Raw genomic sequence first — 21,382 nt, 5'->3', positions numbered from 1 at the left:
AACTCTTTATTTTTCCACAAAGCTGTGGTATCATCCAACTACACTATAGAGTAGGGCTGGGAAATTAAGCAAAAATTAAACTGAATCACAGTATGTCCTGCATTTGTCAAATTGCAAACAGTGCAATTATTCTTTAAACTGAAATATGTCAAAGTACCAGTTTAATACATTTTTTTTTTGCAGCAGTGATGTGCTCTACATATTTTGCAAAAATCTGGTATATAGTTTATATATAGTTTACAAATCTCCCACTTTTCTTGTTTGTGTATGCTATCTTAATCAAGATCAGAACGGCATAAAGTTATTATTCCCTTCAATACAATAACTGATAACAAATTTGCAATATGACTCAAAATAATTGTAATTTCAGATTCTTCAAAAATCTATCAACCCTTATTTAGTCTATCTACTTTTGTGCTGGTTATGATAAAAAAGGATTTTGTATGGTTTGTGTTTGTTGAAAAATACAGTAGAGGAGGAACCTTGAAATTATTGCATTTTAAACCACAATCAAAAAGTTGGAAAACAAAATCGCAATTGGATTATTTTCCCAAATCGTATTTTCCCAACTCTTTTTTGTGCAATTTGAAGATGAGGATTTTTCCCATTTGTTGTAATGAATTAAAATGCTTTCAGGATTTTTAAAAGAAAATTGGAAAAATAAATCAATATAGAGTAAATCTATATTTCATGGTACATCAGCTTGGATGTCTTAACGTAATGACAAGGTGCTTATGGAGGAAGACTGATCCTCATGTCTAGCTAAGGACTGATGGACTGTGTTGTGAGGAGGGCGTGAAATGACAGGCCAGTGTTTTTTTTTTTTTTTTTTTTTTTTTTTGAGAATTATGGAAGCCTTAATTCTTAACGACACTACAGCCGCACAGGTCCTTACAAAAAAAAAAAAAAAAAAAAAAGTATTGAGGGTAATCAGGGTTACATGAGTAAAAATCAGCGGTAGCTTTAGCAGGTTTCTTTCACATTAACTGTAAGCCGCTAAGCTATCGCTATGATGCTCAGGTTTGTCATGTGTTCAAGTATTTCACTCTGGCGTGGCATATCTTACAAATTACTTGACTGCTGTACAAGTCTGTGTCGTCTTTAATGTTTTGGAAGCCAAACTAAGTCCATATATCCACTACGAATGCAGCACAAGCTGCACTGCAGTGGTAGGCATGAGCAACTGGCTTGCTCAGACGGAAGTCTTGCATGATCCTGTTGTCTAAGCAGAGGAGAAGTGGGACAAATTAACTGGCTGGCGGTGCCCGCTGCCAACTAGCAGTCAGGGGGTTAAAAATTACACCACAAACCACACCAACAAAGTAAATTATTAATTAAAAAAAATCTATACTGCATTTTAAAATATTGATACAGTACTGGGCTGTGAAATATCGCGATAAATGAGTGTATTGATATTTTCTAACACCCCTAATATGTCCGAAAATTTCAATTATTAATAGAAATCCTCGGCAGACAAAACCTATCATGACGTTTAGCACTACTATTCACCTTTACAATGTTTCAGTTTCATTATCTTATCATGGTCAGTATTTCTTACAATCATTTCCAATTCTCCAATTTTTATTGATTGAACAGTCACTTCCATTTATATAAAATTACATTTTCTCATTCAGTTTCCATTGATGGAAGATGATGTTCTTTATATTCTCCATCCCAAAGGATGTCCTACTAACTACTTAGAGGCCAGTTGTTTGTCACCTGTGTATTGTGTGTCTCTGCTCTGTCCTCGTGTTGGGGATCTCCAGTCCGTTCTTCATCCAAAAGCTTTCCTTGTGCGGCGTGTGGGCAGTAGTGAGGTTACACTGCAGGGTTACTGGTTTGCCTGAGCTGTCCGGCGACAGGATGATCTGATCAGAGGCATTGATCTTTGGTTCTGGAAGACAGAGACAGTGAAACCTTATCACAGAACTGGGGCTCAATGCTGTTTAAATGCATCCTCCCATATAGTAGTGGCTATAGGCTATATACTGTTTATATAGAATCTGTGTAGGAGGGTGTCTATGAAGTGAAGACAGAAGAGAACACAACAAAGACTAAAAGACACATTAAGTACATAAGACAGCTGGAATGCCTTGCATCAGCTGTTTCCCCTTAGTGGAAGAAGTTTAATTTAAATGATTAGAATACATTCAAATAACCTGACTAAAACTTGGTGGGTTATTTCCCAATCAATTATATCAATACTCTTTCTACCAAAATACGTGTGATGAGAAATGAAAACATATATTACAAAATTATTTTGTTTTTATTTTTGTTCTACAATCTGATGATCTTTATAAGGATATCTACCATATTAGAGATTCACTGTTACAGTTAACATCCGTGTTTTACTGTGAAAGAGGAAACCAGATTCACAAACATCTGTCCTAGCATCTAAATGTCAGCAGAATATTGAAGTATAAAAGCCATGTACTTGGAAATCTGAACTGCAGATTTATGAACCACTGTGTAGTCTTTTGACATTTTACATTGCTGTTGAGTGACAGCCTGAATTACTTCACCCGCTAAATTGCTAAATCCACTGGTTACTACACAATATCAAGGTCCATTTCTCAAGGACATTTGGGAAGCAGGAGGTGTCATCAGAGAGTGTGGCGCCCTTTGCTCTGCCTTGAGTTGTGAGCATGAAGGCTTCTCCGCCCTACCCCCCTCTCTCTTCTCCTCCTCCTCCTCCTCCTCCAGGGCGGGCCAACCATGGCAACGATCGGGCCCCCGAGGGGAGGAGCAGAGAGGTGACGCATCATAATCCTACTACTGGCTGCTACATGGGCCACTAGGAAAGTAAAAAGGAGGAGAAGGAAAGCAGGGCTGCTCATACTAAATGCTATGTAGCTTTAGCATTGATGGCACCTCCTTCTTGCAATTCTGTACTCAGTAGCAAAGGGATCTCTCTCCCCTCCCCCTGACACCCAACCCCCTACAATGCAGAATAACATCTACTATTAATAGTATCTTTGAGACATGCAGACCCACGCAACATGAGGTACATAAATTAGCATTTAGCAAACACGGCACAGTGGTCCATGGGCAATTTAACCAGAAGGTTGTTTGTAGGACACTTTGTCACAACTTAAAATGTGGTCACTGCTGAATAATGTATCACCATGTCAGAATGTAACCACAGTACAACTGTCCTCAGTGACTCAAGATATAGTGAAAACCTGATCCCCCTGTTTTCTCTAATACAATGCCGTATTTGGATTGGTAATGTATCCAATTATCTGTCAGATATTATTTTCCAGGAGTATATTTTATTATTAGCTCAAACATGTTTTTTCATATTAACATCATCTGGTTCTTATTAGATTGCCAGTTTTGTTTTCGTTGAGCAGCATGCAGCTTCATTTTGCCAAGATTTATTAATTCAATTTAGCTAAGTCGCTGAGACATAGTAACCAACTTGGCACGGTCTTTATTCAGGGGAGAATTATATCACCGTCAAAGGCAAGGCAGTTCTCAAAGCATGATTTTGTGGCAAATTACACTAAAAAGGTCCACCTTCAGAGTCATATCTCAACAGCTGTGTTTGCACACAGAACAGTGAGTCTCCTGAGCACATGGTTGAGCTAAATAATTTGAATTACTTATTTTTACAATAATTTTACATACATCTTATTGTTTACTCCAGAACAACACCCCTTGTTGTCACTAAACATTATAAACAGCAGAGCTTCACATACCATTATGAATGTTTTAAGAAGTGGCACAGTACCACCTACTTTAGGAAAGTTTTTTTTTTTTTTTAATTTAAGACAACTGTATAGACTTTGATCATAATCCATTGAGATACATACAACAACTTAAAGTGATACTACATACAAAATCTATTTGTATGTATTTAAGGATGAAACAAAAGTAATTTGTAGGCCTTAAAGGTGACTGTAGATCACGATTTACAAAGAAATCAGCTGTCAAATAGTTTGATTGTAATTTAAAAAATCTGCACAGGCACTTTTAATAATAGCTCAGACTTAATTCTTAATTTTGATGGACTATATGCATAAACCGATATTTCAAAATAAAGCTAACTAAACAAGTGAAATGAATGAACTCCTGAGTTACAATAATCCACATTACAAAAGGGCAGCACAGAATAATTGTTTAGGCTCTATTTTTATGTAAAATTAATGGGACTGTCAACTTTAATTGCATTAATCACGACTAACTACGATCCATAATTAGTGCACTAATTATTTTTAATTGCGATTAATTTCATGCTTCACTGTCCCTTAAAACACACTTTGGTAAGGCTACTGCAGATTCTACCTGCAGCCACAATGATGTAAAATAAGTCCACCACTGCAACTGAATGTCTAATTACACTTTTGAAAACTCACAGACAGCTCAGTGAAAAAGAAACGCCATCTGACCCTTGTGTTACTAAACATCTAACTTTTTTCTGTTCCTTTATTTCCTTTGCAATCCATAACAAGTCCTTTTTTTCTGTGGTTAAGTTCATGTCATATACTTAGATCTACTTATAAAAACAGGTCTGTATCCAAACAGGAAGTCAATTACCCTTAGTTTAAGACAGTAGAAAAACCCAAAATGGCACAAGAACAATTTTAATTACAAAATAGTGGAATTTTAAAATGCTATAAAAAGGGTATAATTAATCATGATACATCCCATGATTTCTGTGGTTAATCACAATTAAAATTTGTATCTTTTGACAGCCCTAAAAATGAACAATGATAGAAGCCCTACTGCTGAGGTTTGCATGTTTCTAGTATTGCAAATTTTTACATTTGAAATTTTATGTAGTTTAAAATAATTAACTGACCAAAGCTAATGTTCTTTGTAAAAGCAATTGTGTAACATTTTGGGTGGGGAAAAACAGTTTTATTTTGATTTATTTGTTTTAAGAAACCTGATGGCACTCCTGTTTGCATAGACTAAATATATCCCACAGCAGAGTAGTATAGCTTTGCACTAAAGACTCTAGACCAGGGAAAACAGCCAGGATGGCTTCAGGAAGTCATTGCTCCAGGCCAAGAAATAGTCTGTCACATATCCCCCCCAAAGGGATTTAACAAACGAGATATGACATGCCAATTAATGAGCTTTAGAAGCAGCCAACTTTACATTTACGTGGATCTAGGTGAGCTGTCTTTGTTTGGGTTCAGTCTTTATGCTGAGGTAAAGGAGTCAGCAGAGGGCTGCTATAGTGACTGTAGCAACATAGCAGTGTATGTGTTTAAAAAGGGAGGTGGGGCAAAGAAAACTGCTGTTTTCCCCCAAAATGTCTAATAATTCCTACAAGTTTTGAGTTTCATACTTAAAGGTAGATTTGGTTAGGGTATCACTTTAAGTACACAGAAAACATGTTAAAGATACATCTCCAGGAGATTTTATCATGCATGCATGCTTTGTGCTTGTTATTTTTCTGGGCAGGGAATTCAAACTCAGAATTGCAATCACTTGAAACTCCAAATGTCAGATGGTAGTGATAAGAAACCCTTAGTAGTAGAAATATTTTACATAAACATGCTGATCCTTGGGTTATTCTTTTGGAGCAAATCAAATTCAAAAAACTATATTAAGCAAATGAGTCAGAAAAGGCAGTAAAACTTCCCCCAGCTACAATCTGTACATATATTGATATAAGTTGGCTATCATAAATAGCCTGTTATATACATGTAGGAACTTAAATATTACATGTATATGTAAAGGGCATTTAATTCCTCAGTAATGACAGAATACATATCAGTAGAGGACTTTTATTTCAGGTTTGTGGTAGCCAAGTAGGACACTCTTAAATATAAGAAGTGACCTGCTTTTGTTCTTTGAACTTACAACAACATACAACTTATTATGTAGTATTCACACGGAAATGAGAATTTGCCAGTCCAATCAGAGAAGCCAAAAAGGATCTAACTCCTCTAAGCTTCTCAGAGAGCTTCACTATGACTAACAACATTCCACATCTCCCTTTGCTCCAGTGGGCAGAGCACTGAAGCATGGCTAGATCACAAGGGTCCAGTTGAAATTCAGTTTGTTTGAATGTTTGTGTGCACAGAGCAGAGGGTTAAAAGATATAATGTCATTACTGATTTCACATTCACACACTGAATGGCTGAGAAGGCACAAGGGTACACAGAGCAAAGGCAAGTCCAGAGAGACTGTTTTTGTATAACTGATTTCTCTGTCTCATCTGCACCAGAAATGAGGAAGTCACTGCCCTCATCTGGCTTCATCCCTTATTGGATTACCACACAGAAATTTGAAAGCAGAACATATTTGCTTTTATCAAAAGGGAGTTGACAGCAGGTATCACACTTTCAAATCTTACATATCCCTCCTTGTGTCTTCTTGCAGTCCCATTTATACCGCACCAAGATTTAGAAAGCCAAATCAAAAGCAATGTTACTTCAAAGCTCCGCTTGGTTTCCACTGACTTTTAGCAGGCAGAGCTTTGAAGTAAATTAAACAATCCAGGCAATTCAAGGGACACAACATAATGTTAAGGGAATTAGTATCACATATAAATCCAAGAATAGGAAATGGGTGAAATTAGGATACATAGAAAAGATAGTGGTCAGGATTTTGTTCAAGGACACATGAGACAGTAAGAACAAAAGTCTGGAGTGGGCAGAAAGAGAATCTGGAGATAGAGACTTGGACGTTCCTGGGTTTGTGGTCATAAAGGACAAGATGCTCAAGGGATTTTTGGGAAGGAGTTTAAAATAAAAACGAAAAGGGAAAATGATCACATACATTTTTATATTTTTCAAATATTCTGCAATTAAAATATTTCTTTATGTGAAAGTGAATTTTTCAGTATGGTGCTCACTGTCATGAGTTTGGCTCTTGCTTTTAAGTACTGGAGTGGTAAGGACAGGGTTTTTGAAGTTGGTTGACCATCTAGGTACTATGGGACATAGACCACTCACTCTGTAGCACCGAAATGGTTGCCTGGGCGCGGATCCAGGTGATGGCAGGGTTTTGTCGGAGGTCATTGCGCCTGGGGTCGTTGCTGGCCCGACACTCATAGGTCCCAGAGTCCTCCAGTGTGAGTCGAGTGATGCCGAGCACACTGACCCCATTGGTGCCGTAGGCAGTGTTGATGGATACCCGACGCTTGCGGGCTCCGTCCCACAGCTGCTTGAAGGAGTCAGCTCGGTTGATTTCAGCATACCACCACTGGATCTCTGGGGTGGGGTTACCAACCACGTCGCAGTACAGCTCAAAGGTGTCCCCCGTGAGCTTTGTCTCAGACATTGGCGACTTCACAAACCCAGCTGGAGAGGAGAAGTGTGTTGGGATGGCAGGGAAGGAAAAGGTAGAAGAGAGTTAGAGAGGAAGGAAGGTGTGAAAAGGCCCAGGGATGGAAAAGGAAATTAAATAGAATCAGTGTACATAGAAAAAAGAGGATGATCAAAAGCAGTAGAAAAAGCAAGCCCTCAAATCATTGATAGGTAGAAAAAGAAAGGGTTAATGATTGTCCATTGAGTGTCAGGGATCACTGGCCAAGCAAGGCCTTAAAGCTCTCAGTCACAGTCAGAGTCAGCCAGTTCCAAGTCGCCTTTTTGCCCTTTTCTTCTTAAATTTCATATTTTAAAATGAGTACAGCATTATTCTTGAAGTGTGTCATCCCCATGCTTTTTCTTAAAAAATCATACGTCACAGTGCATTGGATTCAACACACAACAAAGCATTCTTTACAATAAAATGTCCTTGTACAGAAATATGAAGCGAAGGGTATTTCTTTAACATTCATACTTAGTTGGTTCAGTTTGCATAAAGGTTTGATTATTAGACAGCCAAGTCAATTGGGTGAACAATCACATTTGCTTTTCTACCCTGGTACTACTTACACTTAACTTTCTTTAACTTGAAAACTACATGTGTCAGACTAGAATAAGAACACTGCAAAGAAAAGCATGTAATTTGTCAAAATCGGTGGTGTGGAAGTGTTTGCCTTGAGCTGTCTGGCTGACTGACATCCACCTGTCAGAGGAATAAACGTCACAAATGAGTCATTAGACCTGCTAAAATTAAAAAAAGGATAAAACTGAGGATGCCAGAGCACATGGTTGTCAGTCAAAAACTATAAGGCTACTTCCCACCACCAAAGATGTTAGAAGATGTATATGTTGGAAGAAAAACTGGATGATAAATTTGAGAAAGTAACTTAAAAAGTAGTTTCATTGTGCACTCTAGTATGATTTATAGGATGTTTTCACACATTTTTGTAGATGCTGCAACAATTTCCTAAACTCTACAAATCCATTATCTTAACTGTATTTATCTGTTGAGTGTCACACATACAGTGCATTTAGAAAGTATTCAGACCCCCTTCACTTTTTTCCTTTTTATGTTGCAGCCCGGTGCTACAGAAACGAAATATTCTTTATTCCCTTTAATCTACTCAGTACACCATCATGACAAAGTGAAAATCTGAAATTTTGCTCAGGTTCCTCCCATTTCTCTCAATCTTTGCTGAGATGTTTCTACAACTTGATTGGAGTCCACCTGTGGTAAAATGATTTGATTGGACATGATTTGGAAAGGCATACACCTCTCCATGAAGGGCCTCACAACTGACAATGCATATCAGAGCAAAAACAAAGCCACTATGCCTTAAAAACTGCCTATAATGTTCAGAGACATGGTTGTTGCAAGGCTACAAAAAATACTGTTGCACTCCCAAAAGCACAGTGGCCTTCATAATTCTCAAATGGAAGAAGTTTGACACAACCAGGGATCTTCCAAGAGCTGGTCGCCATCAAACTGTGCAATCGGGAGAGAAGGGCCTTAGTGCAAGAGGTGACCAGGAACCTAATGGTTACACTGAACGCCAGAGATCCTATGTAGCAATAGAACAAAGTTCCAGAAGGACAACCATCACTGCAACCCTCCACCAAACTGGGCTTCATGTGCAGATCTTCTCTTTAGCCCAAACATATGAAAGCTCACTTGACTTCACATGGAGTGTTTTGCAAACTCCAAGCTGGCTTTCATGTATTTCAAAAATCTGGTTTTTACTTTGTCATTATGGGATACTGAGTGTAAATTAGTGAGAAAAATGTTTTTTTTTCCGACTGTAGCATCAGACTGCAACATAAGCAAACTGAAAAAAGTGAAGGGGGTATAAATACTTTGTGAATGCACTGCATCTGGAGCCTTTCCCAGCACACATAGACTATGTGGGGTACACCCTTGCCCAGCCTGTTCCAAGGCTAACACATACAGATGGAAATCAACTCTCAAATTCACACCTACAGGCAATTAAGAGTCTCCGTTTCACATAACCCGCATGTCATTGAACCAGAGTGCAGACAACCCACGGCTCAAGCATATTTTTCTATAATGCTTCAAACTGCAGCATTATAATAAAACTAAGATCTCAAATATAATACACGAAAATGCATTCTGCTTTGAAAGGCTTGATTCTGTGTTGAGTTTGTATAAATATCTAAGTGGATAAAAATGAATATAGTTGAAAAAACAAACCAATCCACATGGTAAAGCATTTTCAACAAAGCCTGAAATGTCTGAAATAGCAATAAATAGATATACCTGTACACATGTATGTATAAACCTAATCTCTTCATCCATATCTGCTCTACTGGTGGCGCCTGAAATTAGGTCAGCCAGCTGTCATTTCAGATGAGCCAGACTTTTAAGAGCAGGCCTTCAAAATTCTACCACAGCCACAGTGGGAAAGGATAGTTTAAAAGACAGCCTTTTTATAAACACTCGACAGTCATCATATGAGAATCGTACAGTTAAGTTGTGATATCAGAGCCTAAACATGCGCCCAAACCCCCCTGAATCCCACTGCTGTTATTCAATCTTAAGTAAGTGGACAAATGACCTGTATTTTCTCCAAATGCATTCAATAGGGAACACATTCCAAATCTGAAGTACAGTGGAATTAATAATGAAATTGGATCCATATGCATTATTGCCATGGCTGCGAAAGTACCATGCTGTGTATTTACCTGATTCATGACCCTGTTTCACATCAGTAGTTCGCCCAACAATACACTGTCAGCCCTAATGAACCTCATCTAATGACAAATCACCTGGACCACAGACACTGTTCTCTGCCGCGCCTGCAGCCTGTCAGCTGTAAACCACATGAGCTTAAATAAATTAGAAAAAAACTGCCCTTAACTCTGCCCTGAAATGTTTTAGAGGAAATGGGAACAAAGAGCCTGTAGTCTCTGGAGTGTTAGGCTGTGTGTTGTGTCTAAATACAACAGCTTACAGGCCCTCTCAGATCCGTCTGCCTGTTCACGGTAATGTATTATAAGCACATGAGCAGATAAGCCTGTGCCAGCCTTAGGATGCAGAGTAAACATTCATGCTGTTCAGCTCATCCTCACAATAATGCCAGTGTCATTACATTTCAAGAATTTTATTGAAAGTTAAACTTCCAGGTGAAATTAATACCATTCTTGGGGTTTTCATTGCCTATGTAGTCCTTTTCTGTTGTTTGCACGGCTCAAGAACATTATTCTCAACACCCTTGACTCAAAATGGCAGTAAAAGTACAGCCAAAACATTTCAAACTTAACAATACATAAATTTCAGTCACTGCTATGGTAACAAGTCTGTTGCTCAACACCCGTTTGTGACTCACAGCCATATGAAAACAAATGAGACGATGGGAGCGAATAATCATGAACAGAATTTAGCAAAAAATAAATTAATAAAAATTGCTGTGTTCCTGCTAAGAGATGTGACTGTGGATATTTGGCGCTCACAACTTGTGTTTCTATGTGCTATGCCTAGAGATATGCACAGTAATTAGCATTTGTTTCTTTTCTCTGGAAACATCTGGGCCCATCAAGCTCAGCATAATCCCAGAGGGTGAATCCAAGCCTATCTGCCTACACTGTTAGAGCAATATTTCAATTTGACAGAACATTTACTATGGCATTTTTTACTGTGGTTATGGGTACAAGGGTAAAAAAAAGAAAGCTTTGCACATGGCACAGATGACATAGTCAACCATGCATAAGTTCTTATAATCACAGTATAGTATTTGCTTAAACATCCTAATGAGTGTCCTCCAAGGTGAGGGCAAATTAAATAAAAAAAGGAACAGATGACTTAATTTATATTCAGGCTCAGGGAGGCTCTGAGGAGAAGCACGCACAGAACAAACTGCAGACAACAGTCCGCGAGAAGACCAATTTATGTGTTGTTTAAACAAGGAGCTTATACCGGGAGTGAAAACAGAACTCAAAGCAGCCAGCTGGTTTTCGTTCATTTCAAAGGCGGGCTGAGAAACTAGACTTGACAAAGAGATGAGCAGTGGATGTGGACAGAACTCTTCAACCCAGTAGAAAAAGGCAAATCAGCAGAGTTCAGCTCAGCTCTGGATGGCTTCAGCCTATTTATTCACATGCATTTCTCATCAGACACTGACAGTTATGTGGATAGACATATTGACAGCATTTAAGTGATCCTACCTTTGTCTACAGTTTCTACAGCTCATTTTACACAGACATTCTGTAACAGCACTGTAAAGAAGCTGTGCCATTTCCCTTATACTTTTCCATTCCTCATATTATTATATTGCATCACAGTGTGATTTTTAAACTTTGCAGGCACAATAGACCAATGTTAAGTACTAAAAACAAAACCAAAAACAATACAAGCTTGACATATACACATATGGTGATAGTCTGTCCTGCATTGTCTGCTCTGTTGTGCTTTTGTTACGGCCTTCGCTGGCAGCTAAAGGTGGAGCAACTTAGCCTAGCCAATCAGCCTCCATAGTACAGCAGACCTGTCCAGAGAATAGCACGGCCTAGGCCTAACAGGGTAGCTCAGTCCTATAAAATGCTGCATAACAGGGACGAATGTCTATATTTAGAAACCCAGATGTGACACAAAAAAATGAAATGTTGTTTTTCCAAATACTCCATGTGAATGTTGTGTCTAAATTAATATTTTACTGGTCCAATTTGTGTGGGAGCCTTTACGATTCAAGATCAGTCTTCTTTCAATACCTGCCATAGTCAATGAGAGAGAACAGACTGGATGTTGTTACCAACCGAACAACCAGTTGAGCGCATGGATTGTCCTCCGTGTTTTTTTTTTTTCCTCAGAGGTCACGTTTGATCATAGATTTCAAGTTTCTGTAAAAGCCACCTCAGACTACACAAATTCAGCCTGATTTTGGCCTCACTTCAACATTGCAGTAATGACATTGCATTGTCCAACCTCAGACCTGATTATGAGTGTCATGAATGACAGTCATGTAGTGTGACGTAATTAACAATGCATCCAAGATGCCCCACGACAGCAATTTAACAAGACTAGCAAGTCAGAATTTCTCTTGCATCTTGCCTAATTGACACCCTGACCTGACATCAAGGACGTGAGTCCTAATACCTATGAACAGAAGAGCATTTGCTCCTTATTTTTCATCATCATTGAGCAGAGGTACTATCAAACAAGTCCCTACTTTACTTCCTCTAGGTATTCATATGTGGATACAGTGATTTTTTTATACATTTTTTCACATTCATAACTCAAGTTCTATTTGAAGGAGAGCTGGTCCATATTGTCCTCGTCTTGATATATCAAGAACAGTCCATAATTCTTTTTTTTTCTCCTTTTCAGAGCAAAATACTGCTAGAATCACACACAGAGCACTTCTGTCATAATTATGATTCACTCTCTTTGACCTGCTCCCCCAACTACCTGTGAACTCGCACAAAGTTGTGGAGACAGTGGTGACATCAGCACATGATGAGCAGTCAGGATCCCTCTTGTGGTATGGCCAGGCTGTTGGCCAAGACAATACAAGATTTTAGTCGCATAGTCTGACATGATGCTGTTGTGAACAACCAAAAAAATCATGTAGGCTGAGCAGGTTAATTTCAATGACTAAAACTATGACTAAAAAGGTTCATCGACAGCCAAAACTAGACTGGCAAAAAAAAGATCTTTAATGACTAAAACTGGCAAAAGGTGAATTTAGTTTTCTTCAGGATGACTAAAACTAGACTAAAATGTAATGCAGTTTTCATCAGACATTCAAAATCTGTGATATTTCTCCACTGTGGGCTAATCTGTCAAATACAGTGCAGTTTTACTTATTCTGCCTCTCAGCTTTAAAAAGCAGGGACCCCAGGTTTTGCAGAGTGCATAGAACAAACTACCAGGATTTGCTACCAGATTTAGGCAAGAGAATAAATACTTGGACTAAAAGTAAGGTTTTTGTGGACTAAAACTAGACTAAAATGTGACTAAAACTAAAAGACATTTCATCTTAAGACTAAGATTAAAATTAAAAATAGCTGTCAAAATTAACACTGCAGCTGGCCTTAAGATCTTGTGTCTGTCAGATCTCCACTGTGAAGTCGATACTACAAACAGCCCCCGTGTGGTCTCTCAGTCCAGGCCAAATCACCTTAAATGTGTATTCAAAGGACCATAATATAAAAACGCCTGTCCTTATGTCTGTGGTCTCTCATGTTTTAAATTCTTTTATTTTTTTTGAAAATTTCCAAATTTTAGCCAGCCAAAGGCTGATAATAGCAGCTTTACAGCATCACTGCAAAATGCTCTGAGGTGTTCTGCAGACTTGTGAGCTGTAACAGTGAAGAAGTGAACAGATAGAGGTAAACAGTCCAGGTGTAGCTTTTTATTAGCACCTGCATGGCAGTTACACTGAGCATCTCTTGCTGTGCAAAATATCTTATGTAACATGATGTGTATGACATTAAAACGCCTTTTAAATGAATGTGAAACACCATATCAGAACAAAAATATGGCTCTCTCCTTACAAAAGTCTCACTATACAATCAAATATTGCATGTTGGATGTGTGCATCCAGCCAGTGACCTGTGTATTACAGTTCATTTTCTGTTAAGGTCACTCGTAGTAGAAGAAGGATGTTGTCTCTTGATTAGCAGTGAAGTCTGTGGGATTTACACTTTTTCTATTTCTTTTCCTTATTGTTCTAATTAAAGATTGAGATTTTTTTTGGTTTATTGCCAGACATTAGCTTTTTTATGTATATATGTTGTTATATAGAGTATAGGATTGAGCTTTAAATAGAAATATATAGTACATCAAGTAATCTCACCAACATTTTGGGCGCTGGTCTTCTCTGTAAAGAGCTTTCTCTCTGCTAAATTCTCTGGCACTGAGGGAAGCATTATTTTTAGTTTTACTAATCTATTTTATTTCAAGCTGAAGTAGTGTTATACCACTTGATGCTGATATTGGACAGCCCAGTATAAAAGCTAACATTTTCCCTCAACAGTTGGTGCTCAACTGATTATTATAATGAAGTTGCATCAAAAAAATTGTTTTTTGTTTAGTAGAATTGGACTTTTTACTAAGGGGATGGTTTTAGGCTGGAGGAAGTTCAGTTCTGCCTCATTTAACTTTTGAACATTGTCTCAGGTGTTCCTTGATAGTCATGAGTTTTACTCTTGCTATCTGGGGTATCATCAGCGTCTAGCAAAAGTGCAGCACATAAAGAAAGATTTTCTGTCTTGGTAATCTCTGTGGCATCACAGGAAACTGCAAAATAAGGAAATGACACAACCCAAGCTGATTATCACTTGTCTCACTACAGTTTCTACATCAAGCTGCTAATCAGCTTCATAGCATAATTGCCTACGTCATATTTTAAGATTTCAGAAAAATAAGGCACATTCAATCAGCAATGTGAGGAAAGTAGAGTTAGGCAGATATCACAATTTGGCCAAAAAATGGCTTTAGGCAATTGTGCTGAGGCTAATGATATCACCGACAGTATATTCGAAACCACAATACTAGAACATTTAACTCTAAAAAAAGAATAAGACAATGGCTGAAATTGTATGTCTGTTCAACCAGAAATCTAAGATATTTCATAAACATCTGAAAAATTAAAACAGTTACTGATTAATCGTGTGAACTGATGAACTAATGTGCTGTTTGATCAATCAGGGAAAAATTTTAAAAAGGTGAAATATTAATCATTTCCACATATTGTGTAACACTAATATTACCTGTACTGTCTTTATTTTCTCTTAATACTGAACAAATGTCAAGTATAGATGGAAGTGCCTGCAGGCAACAGCAGAAAGACTGGCTGTCTTACTTGGTGCACATAACAGTCAATTTCTGCTTGTATAAACTCTGTAGGAGGAAATGCTGGAATGCTGGAAGGGATGTACACGAATACTTAAAGCTGCACAGAAGTTTAGTCAATGAAACTGTCTCCTTAAGCTCTGTCAAGACTGAGGATGGGCACAAGTCACTGATTAAAAGTCCGAGTCATGTCTCAAGTCTTACAGGGCAGGTGCAAGTTCAAGTTATGTCTCTTGTGTTTTAAATAAATGCAAATGACTAAAATAGAGGGAAACAAACATTATTCAGAGCAACTGGAAAATATTGCTCATAAAATTAGACATGCAATACTTTCTGTAAGACTTGGAGTGAATCTGCCATGTGTGAGATTACACTGGTTCTTAAATAATGTTTATAATGTACTGTAGATGAATGAATCTCCAGCCTTTCTATACAGGGTAAGGCCGGCTTACTAATCCAATTGCATCAAAGTTACATGGTCAATAAAAAACCCACCACCAAGCCTTGACTTTAGTTGCTCTTACTTATTATCATCGTGTTTGTCTTGATGTCACCACTTCTATATTTGATATTTATTGACAGAAGTTGGATTTATTTTTGCATTTTGGAGACTTTTGTTTTTATTATTGTTTTTATAGTTAATGCAGTGTGCTTCTGCATTGTTTAAGTTTTAACTGTCATTGTCTGCCGTGTCTACACTCTGTCTATTACGGACGTGTATGTTATACACAGACGTGTATTGACTCAATTAAAAAGGCAATACATCAGATAAAGAGAAACAGAAATAAGCATCATGGTGTCATTCTACGGTTTATGAGAAGTTACAACAGAGGCTCACTTCTTATCCTTCCTGTTTTCTAAACAGATTTCCTGCACTATCTGAACTCTTTGTCATTTATAGCAAGTGATGGAGTGAAACAGAGATAACAGTGAGCTGCAGGTTAACAGGAAGTTGCTAACACTGTTCGTGGAATGATTAACAGGCCTTCTTCAATACACCTGGAGTCAGTGTTGATTTTGGCAGCTATTTTTAATTTTAGTCTTAGTCCTCAGGATAAATGCTTACTAGTTTTAGTCCCAGTTAAGTCATTTCAACCTTTTGAAGTTTTAGTCTAGTTTAAGTCAGCAAAAACTAAATAATATTTTTGTCCATAAAAAGTGATTACATTTCAGTCAAAACTTTTTGTCAAAACGTACAATATCTTTATCAAAATGTGGTACAAGAACATACTTGTGTGTTAATTGAACTCAGCCTAACCTGTGATTGACAGCTAAGAGGAAGAAGAGCTATAGAAATATTGTGTTTTGATGGATTTACAAACAATAAGGAAATATTGTGGATTTTGAATGTCCAACAAAAACTAAGTTACATTTTAGTCTTGTTTTAATCTCCTCGACAAAAACTTAACACACTTTATCGGGGGTTTTATCATCAACGATCTTTTTTTAGTTTGTTGCAGTCTCATCGTTGTCAAGGTTTTAGTCATAGTTTTAGCTGACAAAATGAACGCTGCTTGTGCTCTTCTTTAATGTTGTGACTGGCTCTATCACTTATTCCCTGAGTCTGCTCTAGCTCATCATTGTGTTCTCTGTTGAGTGTGGCTGCTCAGGCAAAAGATGCAGAGAGTGAAGCCTGATAGGAGTGACTGACATTTTTTGCATGATAATGCATCAAAAATACCAAATAAAAAAGACTGACCACAAGTTTCAAACCTCTAGTCTGAGTTGAGCCTGAAGTCTTTGAAGGGACAAGTCCAAGTAAAAACTGAGGTCACATCTGCTTGTGACTTAAGAGCATCTAGTCTAGTCTCAGACTCAACATCTCATCTCTGATAGAGCATGCAGAAATGTAGACTCTGCCCAGGATTTAGCAGTTATTCCGCAATAAAACTGGTCAAATTTCTGCTGCACGCAGAGGTAGCTAAAAATGGCTGCATAGGTTTCTTTATGTGTATCTTAAAAAGTCAAATATAGAAGACTAAGTAGAATAAAAAATAGAATAACCTTGTCTACTACAACTAAAAATGTATTTAATGAAATACACATTTCATTAAATACATTTTGGAATAAATAGCTGCTGAAGTGGCACTCCAAGAGCTACTCATAGTTCCTTCCCCGCCTACTGAGGTCAGGAAATACATTTAAGTCACTTTAGCATCTCATTAAAATGCACGTTAATGTCTGTTACAGATGGAGCAAGGGAGCCAGAGATGTCTCATGTTTTTTGGGTTTTTTTTTTTTTTGTTTTTTTTTAACCCCCTGACCTGCAGATTTATTTCCAGTTCACCTTTTTAAACATGCACTACATGCTTTCTGGAGACAGCATTTATGTCCATAAATTACATTTTGCAGGTTGAAACTAGTGAGTTTTTGTCATTATCAAATAAGACTAGAAAAAATACTTGAAATAGTTTTGTACATAATTTTGTATAGACATTGTGCTGTGATCACCAGTTCATACAGTATATGAACTATGCTCATATGAGCATAGGCAGGTGCAGGCTGGTAAGCTCTGAGTCTGTTACTTCTTTACACCATTAAGAAAAATCCTGATTATGCTGGTAAAATCTGTTATGTTTATTTTCAGGTTCATTTGAATTACCAGGAGGGTGCAATAAGGACAATGTCACTGATGTGGTTGCTCTAGAGAAAATGCGCTGTTTTTTTGATAAATGTCCAACTGCTTGGTTGGCATTGGGTGTATTTTCAGTCTTTGACTACTTTTGTGGTCTGTGTGTGGCACGATCCCCTTTTGCGGCCTATTCGGCTGTACCGTACCAAAATTCTTGTACCAAAATCATTCAAGACTGTCTGGCTGCAGACAGTACACCTCTGATAGCCACTCTCACAGACTGTTCATCTGAGATGCCGTCTATTTCAGGGCAAAAGTGCCATAATTTCTTAAAAAAAAAACCTCTGGCAGTTGCGTTCATGAAATAACCACACTGCAAAAATTAAAGACTAAGAAACATTTCTGAAATTAAACAGAGAAAAAGGTCAGAGACTAATCCTGGATCCAGACCTGTTTAAGAAGTGGACAAGAATGGTGGCTAGTTTAGCTTTGTTAGCTATAGCTGAATCTAATACGCTGGTTATGTAATTAATGTTGCGACATAAGTCAATGTAGCTAAGTTAGTTTAGCAATGTGAGCTTTAGCAAAAATAGCAAAAGCTAACATTGCTATGTAGAGAATGTACCTCCAAAGCTTGTATAGCATCTTTATAAGCTTAGCTAAAGCTATGTAGCAATGTTAGCTTCATAGCTTCATAGAACACTAAAGCAGGGCACAACTTGTCCCTACTCACCCTGTCACCTCTTAAACAATAACAGCATGTCAAAGTGGCTGCACGAAACACCGGCAAATATCACGTAGCCCCATACAGGCCAGTACCATAGGACTTAATGTTGCACCTTCAAGAAAACTCATCCGTGCTTCGAGTTATTTTACCTCACCACACCACCTGAGTGGTGTGCCTCACCTCACGCGAGGCACACCACTCACCCTTTGGAGGCTCAAAATCAAGTCGGACGGACTCGAGATTTTATGAAGTCCCACAGTCTAAATGATGTTAAACTTGAGTAATAGTTATCTTAATAATTCATCCTGTAGATACTGTAGTTCCCTTTGGTTGCTTAACAAGCCAACACGTGTCTGGATTAATGTAGTGGTCTGATATGAGGCAGACGGACAGACAGCGAGGGAGATGAGGAGAGAACCATGACAGTCAGGAGTAGAACAATGCAGCATCAAACTGCATGGACTGTTACAGACTGTGAGAGTAAATAGTAAACACAAGTTTAGATAACAGGTTAACTATTAACCATTTAACTTTAATGTGACCTTTTTATTAAGTTACTATCGCTGTCTGTGGTGAGAGAACAGAAGGATTTCTTCATTTCATTATAAACATCAGTTAGGATGTGATTATACACGTGGATGTGTCTTAAAATGTTGGAAATATCTGACTGTTACAATGGTTATAATTATTTTATATCAGGGTTATCCAAACAACGGCTCCTGGGCCAACTGTGGCCTTTATTCAATAAAATTAAGGTTATTTCTATTTAATTAGTGAACTTTTGATTAATTTACATAAACAAGACACTCTTTTTTTCTGGTAAAATTAGTGGAAAGGTTAAAAAACGGAATTCCAAAAACATTAAAACAGAAAAAAACGGAATTTGGGAAGAAATCAAACAGATTTCAAAGGGCCCTACTTATACTTTGCGAGTAATTCTGGGCCTCCAATTTTCCTTCATGTCTTTTTTACTTTTTTGCCAGTATGGATGTGAAATGGGTCTTCAATTGTATTTATTATGGTCCTAAAAAAGTCTTAAAAAGTCTTAAATATGACTTGTTGAAACCTGCAGAGACCCTGGCAGCCAGACCCCTCTCCAACTGTTTGGTACTGATACATGTACCCTCACATCCCTAATTGCTATGATGGTAAGTATGTAATCTCGCCAACAAGGTCAGACATTTACACAAATCCATGGTTATCCAGACACATAATGAAGTCCTTCACACTGGCATCTCTTCTCTTCCTTACGCACTTTAGCTCACTTTACTCCCAAATGACATGTGCACAATAGTATCCAAAATAACCTGTAGTTCTCTGTGACAAGTGCTGTCTAAGGCTGCATGGAAGTCACAGTCATTACAGCCTACATACTCCACTGATGGAGGTAGAGTGGAGAGCTCCCCTGAGGACTGACAGCAAGCCACACACCACCACCACCAAGCAGCCTGAGAGTGAGTCAGCTGCCTTCCTACAACCTGGATCCCCATCCACATCCCACAACACAGACAGAGAAAGCAGCAAGTAGGAAACCCCCCTGGGGACACTGAACTGGTTATGTGCTATACAGTGCGAGTCTTGGCTATGGATGTGGGTGAACCTTTGTTTTACCTGCATGGTACTCTGACAGTCATGTGTGGCTTTACAGGTTATTTGTATGACACAACACATGATTGTCATGATGACTGTATTTTTATATCTTTGACTCACCGTTTTAGATGAGGACATTGGGAGCATTTGTGTTACAATACTACCCCAGACTACTCACAGCCCTGGTCATCACATGCTAAAAGCCATAAACTCTACTGCTCTCAAATAAAAGCACGCCATTATGATTAACCGACAGACAGACTTTGGTGAAAAATTGAAGGCCTACTATGATTAAGAGGCTGTTTTGAGTTTATTTAGCTGAATTGTTTCAAAAGTTAGGAAAAGCTTTCATGATAGAGTCACTGTCACAAATCTGATAATGCCTTAAACAATCATAAAGGTGTGACCTTTCCTGCCCTAACCAGTGTCACAGAAATAATAAGGTGTGTCAGGGAGTTGTCACTCAAGCACAGTCTGCGCACACCCACACTCTTCACAGAAAAGGTCAGATTTGGCATAAGTGAGAACACCCATGTGAATGTGCTGTGGGTGTTCATTTCAGTGACAATACTTTGGTAGTTTGTGGCAACATGTATATTTGAAGCAAAAACTCTTGTTTTTAGTCATTTGTCATTATTATTTACCTTTGGCTTGTACCAGATGGGTATAATATACGTTAGTCTCACGTACTTCACATTCCTGCCATTTTACTGCTTTAAATTTTCAGAGGAATTTCCAAACCTTTTGTTGTTTCCTTTTTGTAAGGTTTCAAAACAATCCCTCTGAAACTTGTAGCATTTTTGACTTGCAGCATCTGAGCTGTGTTCTCTCTGTTTAAAGGTTTTTTTTTGTTTGTTTGTTTTCTTGTTTGTCGACACAAAAAGCAGGGTTTTTTTAAAAGGAAAATACAGCATTCATAAGCCTTGTTAATGGAAAATGAAGCCTAGACACCACATTACAGCTCTGTCCGCTCAGTTTGTTAGATACTTTTATGGAAGTGGTAGCTTTTTGGAAGCTGAAAACACTACCTTCATTAATAATTCTTACCAAAAAACACAGTGCAGCAGGTGAAGTGGTAAATTTAAAATAGGATGAATGAGAAGCCAAAGCATACATGACTTAAGTTCTCAGAGGAGTTGATTACTGTTTTTCATACTGTATGTAATGCCTCATAAAAGGATATTTCTTGTCTGTTCATCAAAGCGAAGATACGTTCTTTGGTTCTAGATGAGGTCACACTGTAGTAAAGAACACCCCTTGGGGGGCAAGTAGAGATGCCAAGCCTTCAAAGTGCAGAAATGTAAATATTCTTAATTCTTCAGCTATTTTTGTGTCCTTAAAATAGAGAAATATTCAGATTTTTTTTTTTTAAGTTTAAAAACTCAGAGAGAAATGGCAGCAGCCAGGAATTAAAAATG

The 21,382-nt window shown here is 37.9% G+C and overlaps 1 protein-coding gene across 3 annotated transcripts in view; it reads right to left on the bottom strand.

Moving 5' to 3' along the window:
- The window catches only part of LOC121509563 (neuroplastin-like), a 41,927-nt gene that overhangs the window by 15,161 nt on the left and 5,384 nt on the right, over positions 1-21,382 (bottom strand). For 2 of the 3 annotated variants that reach the window (XM_041787027.1, XM_041787035.1), the window contains exon 2: positions 1,720-1,894. In XM_041787027.1, coding sequence (XP_041642961.1) covers positions 1,720-1,894 — 175 coding nt within the window. Of the gene's footprint in view, positions 1-1,719; positions 1,895-6,914; positions 7,263-21,382 lie in introns of all 3 variants that reach the window. The other variant, XM_041787020.1, reaches the window with a different exon arrangement.

This window comes from Cheilinus undulatus, linkage group 1 (assembly GCF_018320785.1).
Source record: "Cheilinus undulatus linkage group 1, ASM1832078v1, whole genome shotgun sequence".
In the NCBI taxonomy this organism is placed as follows: Eukaryota; Metazoa; Chordata; class Actinopteri; order Labriformes; family Labridae; genus Cheilinus; species Cheilinus undulatus.
This window is presented reverse-complemented; position numbering and strand designations above follow the sequence as displayed.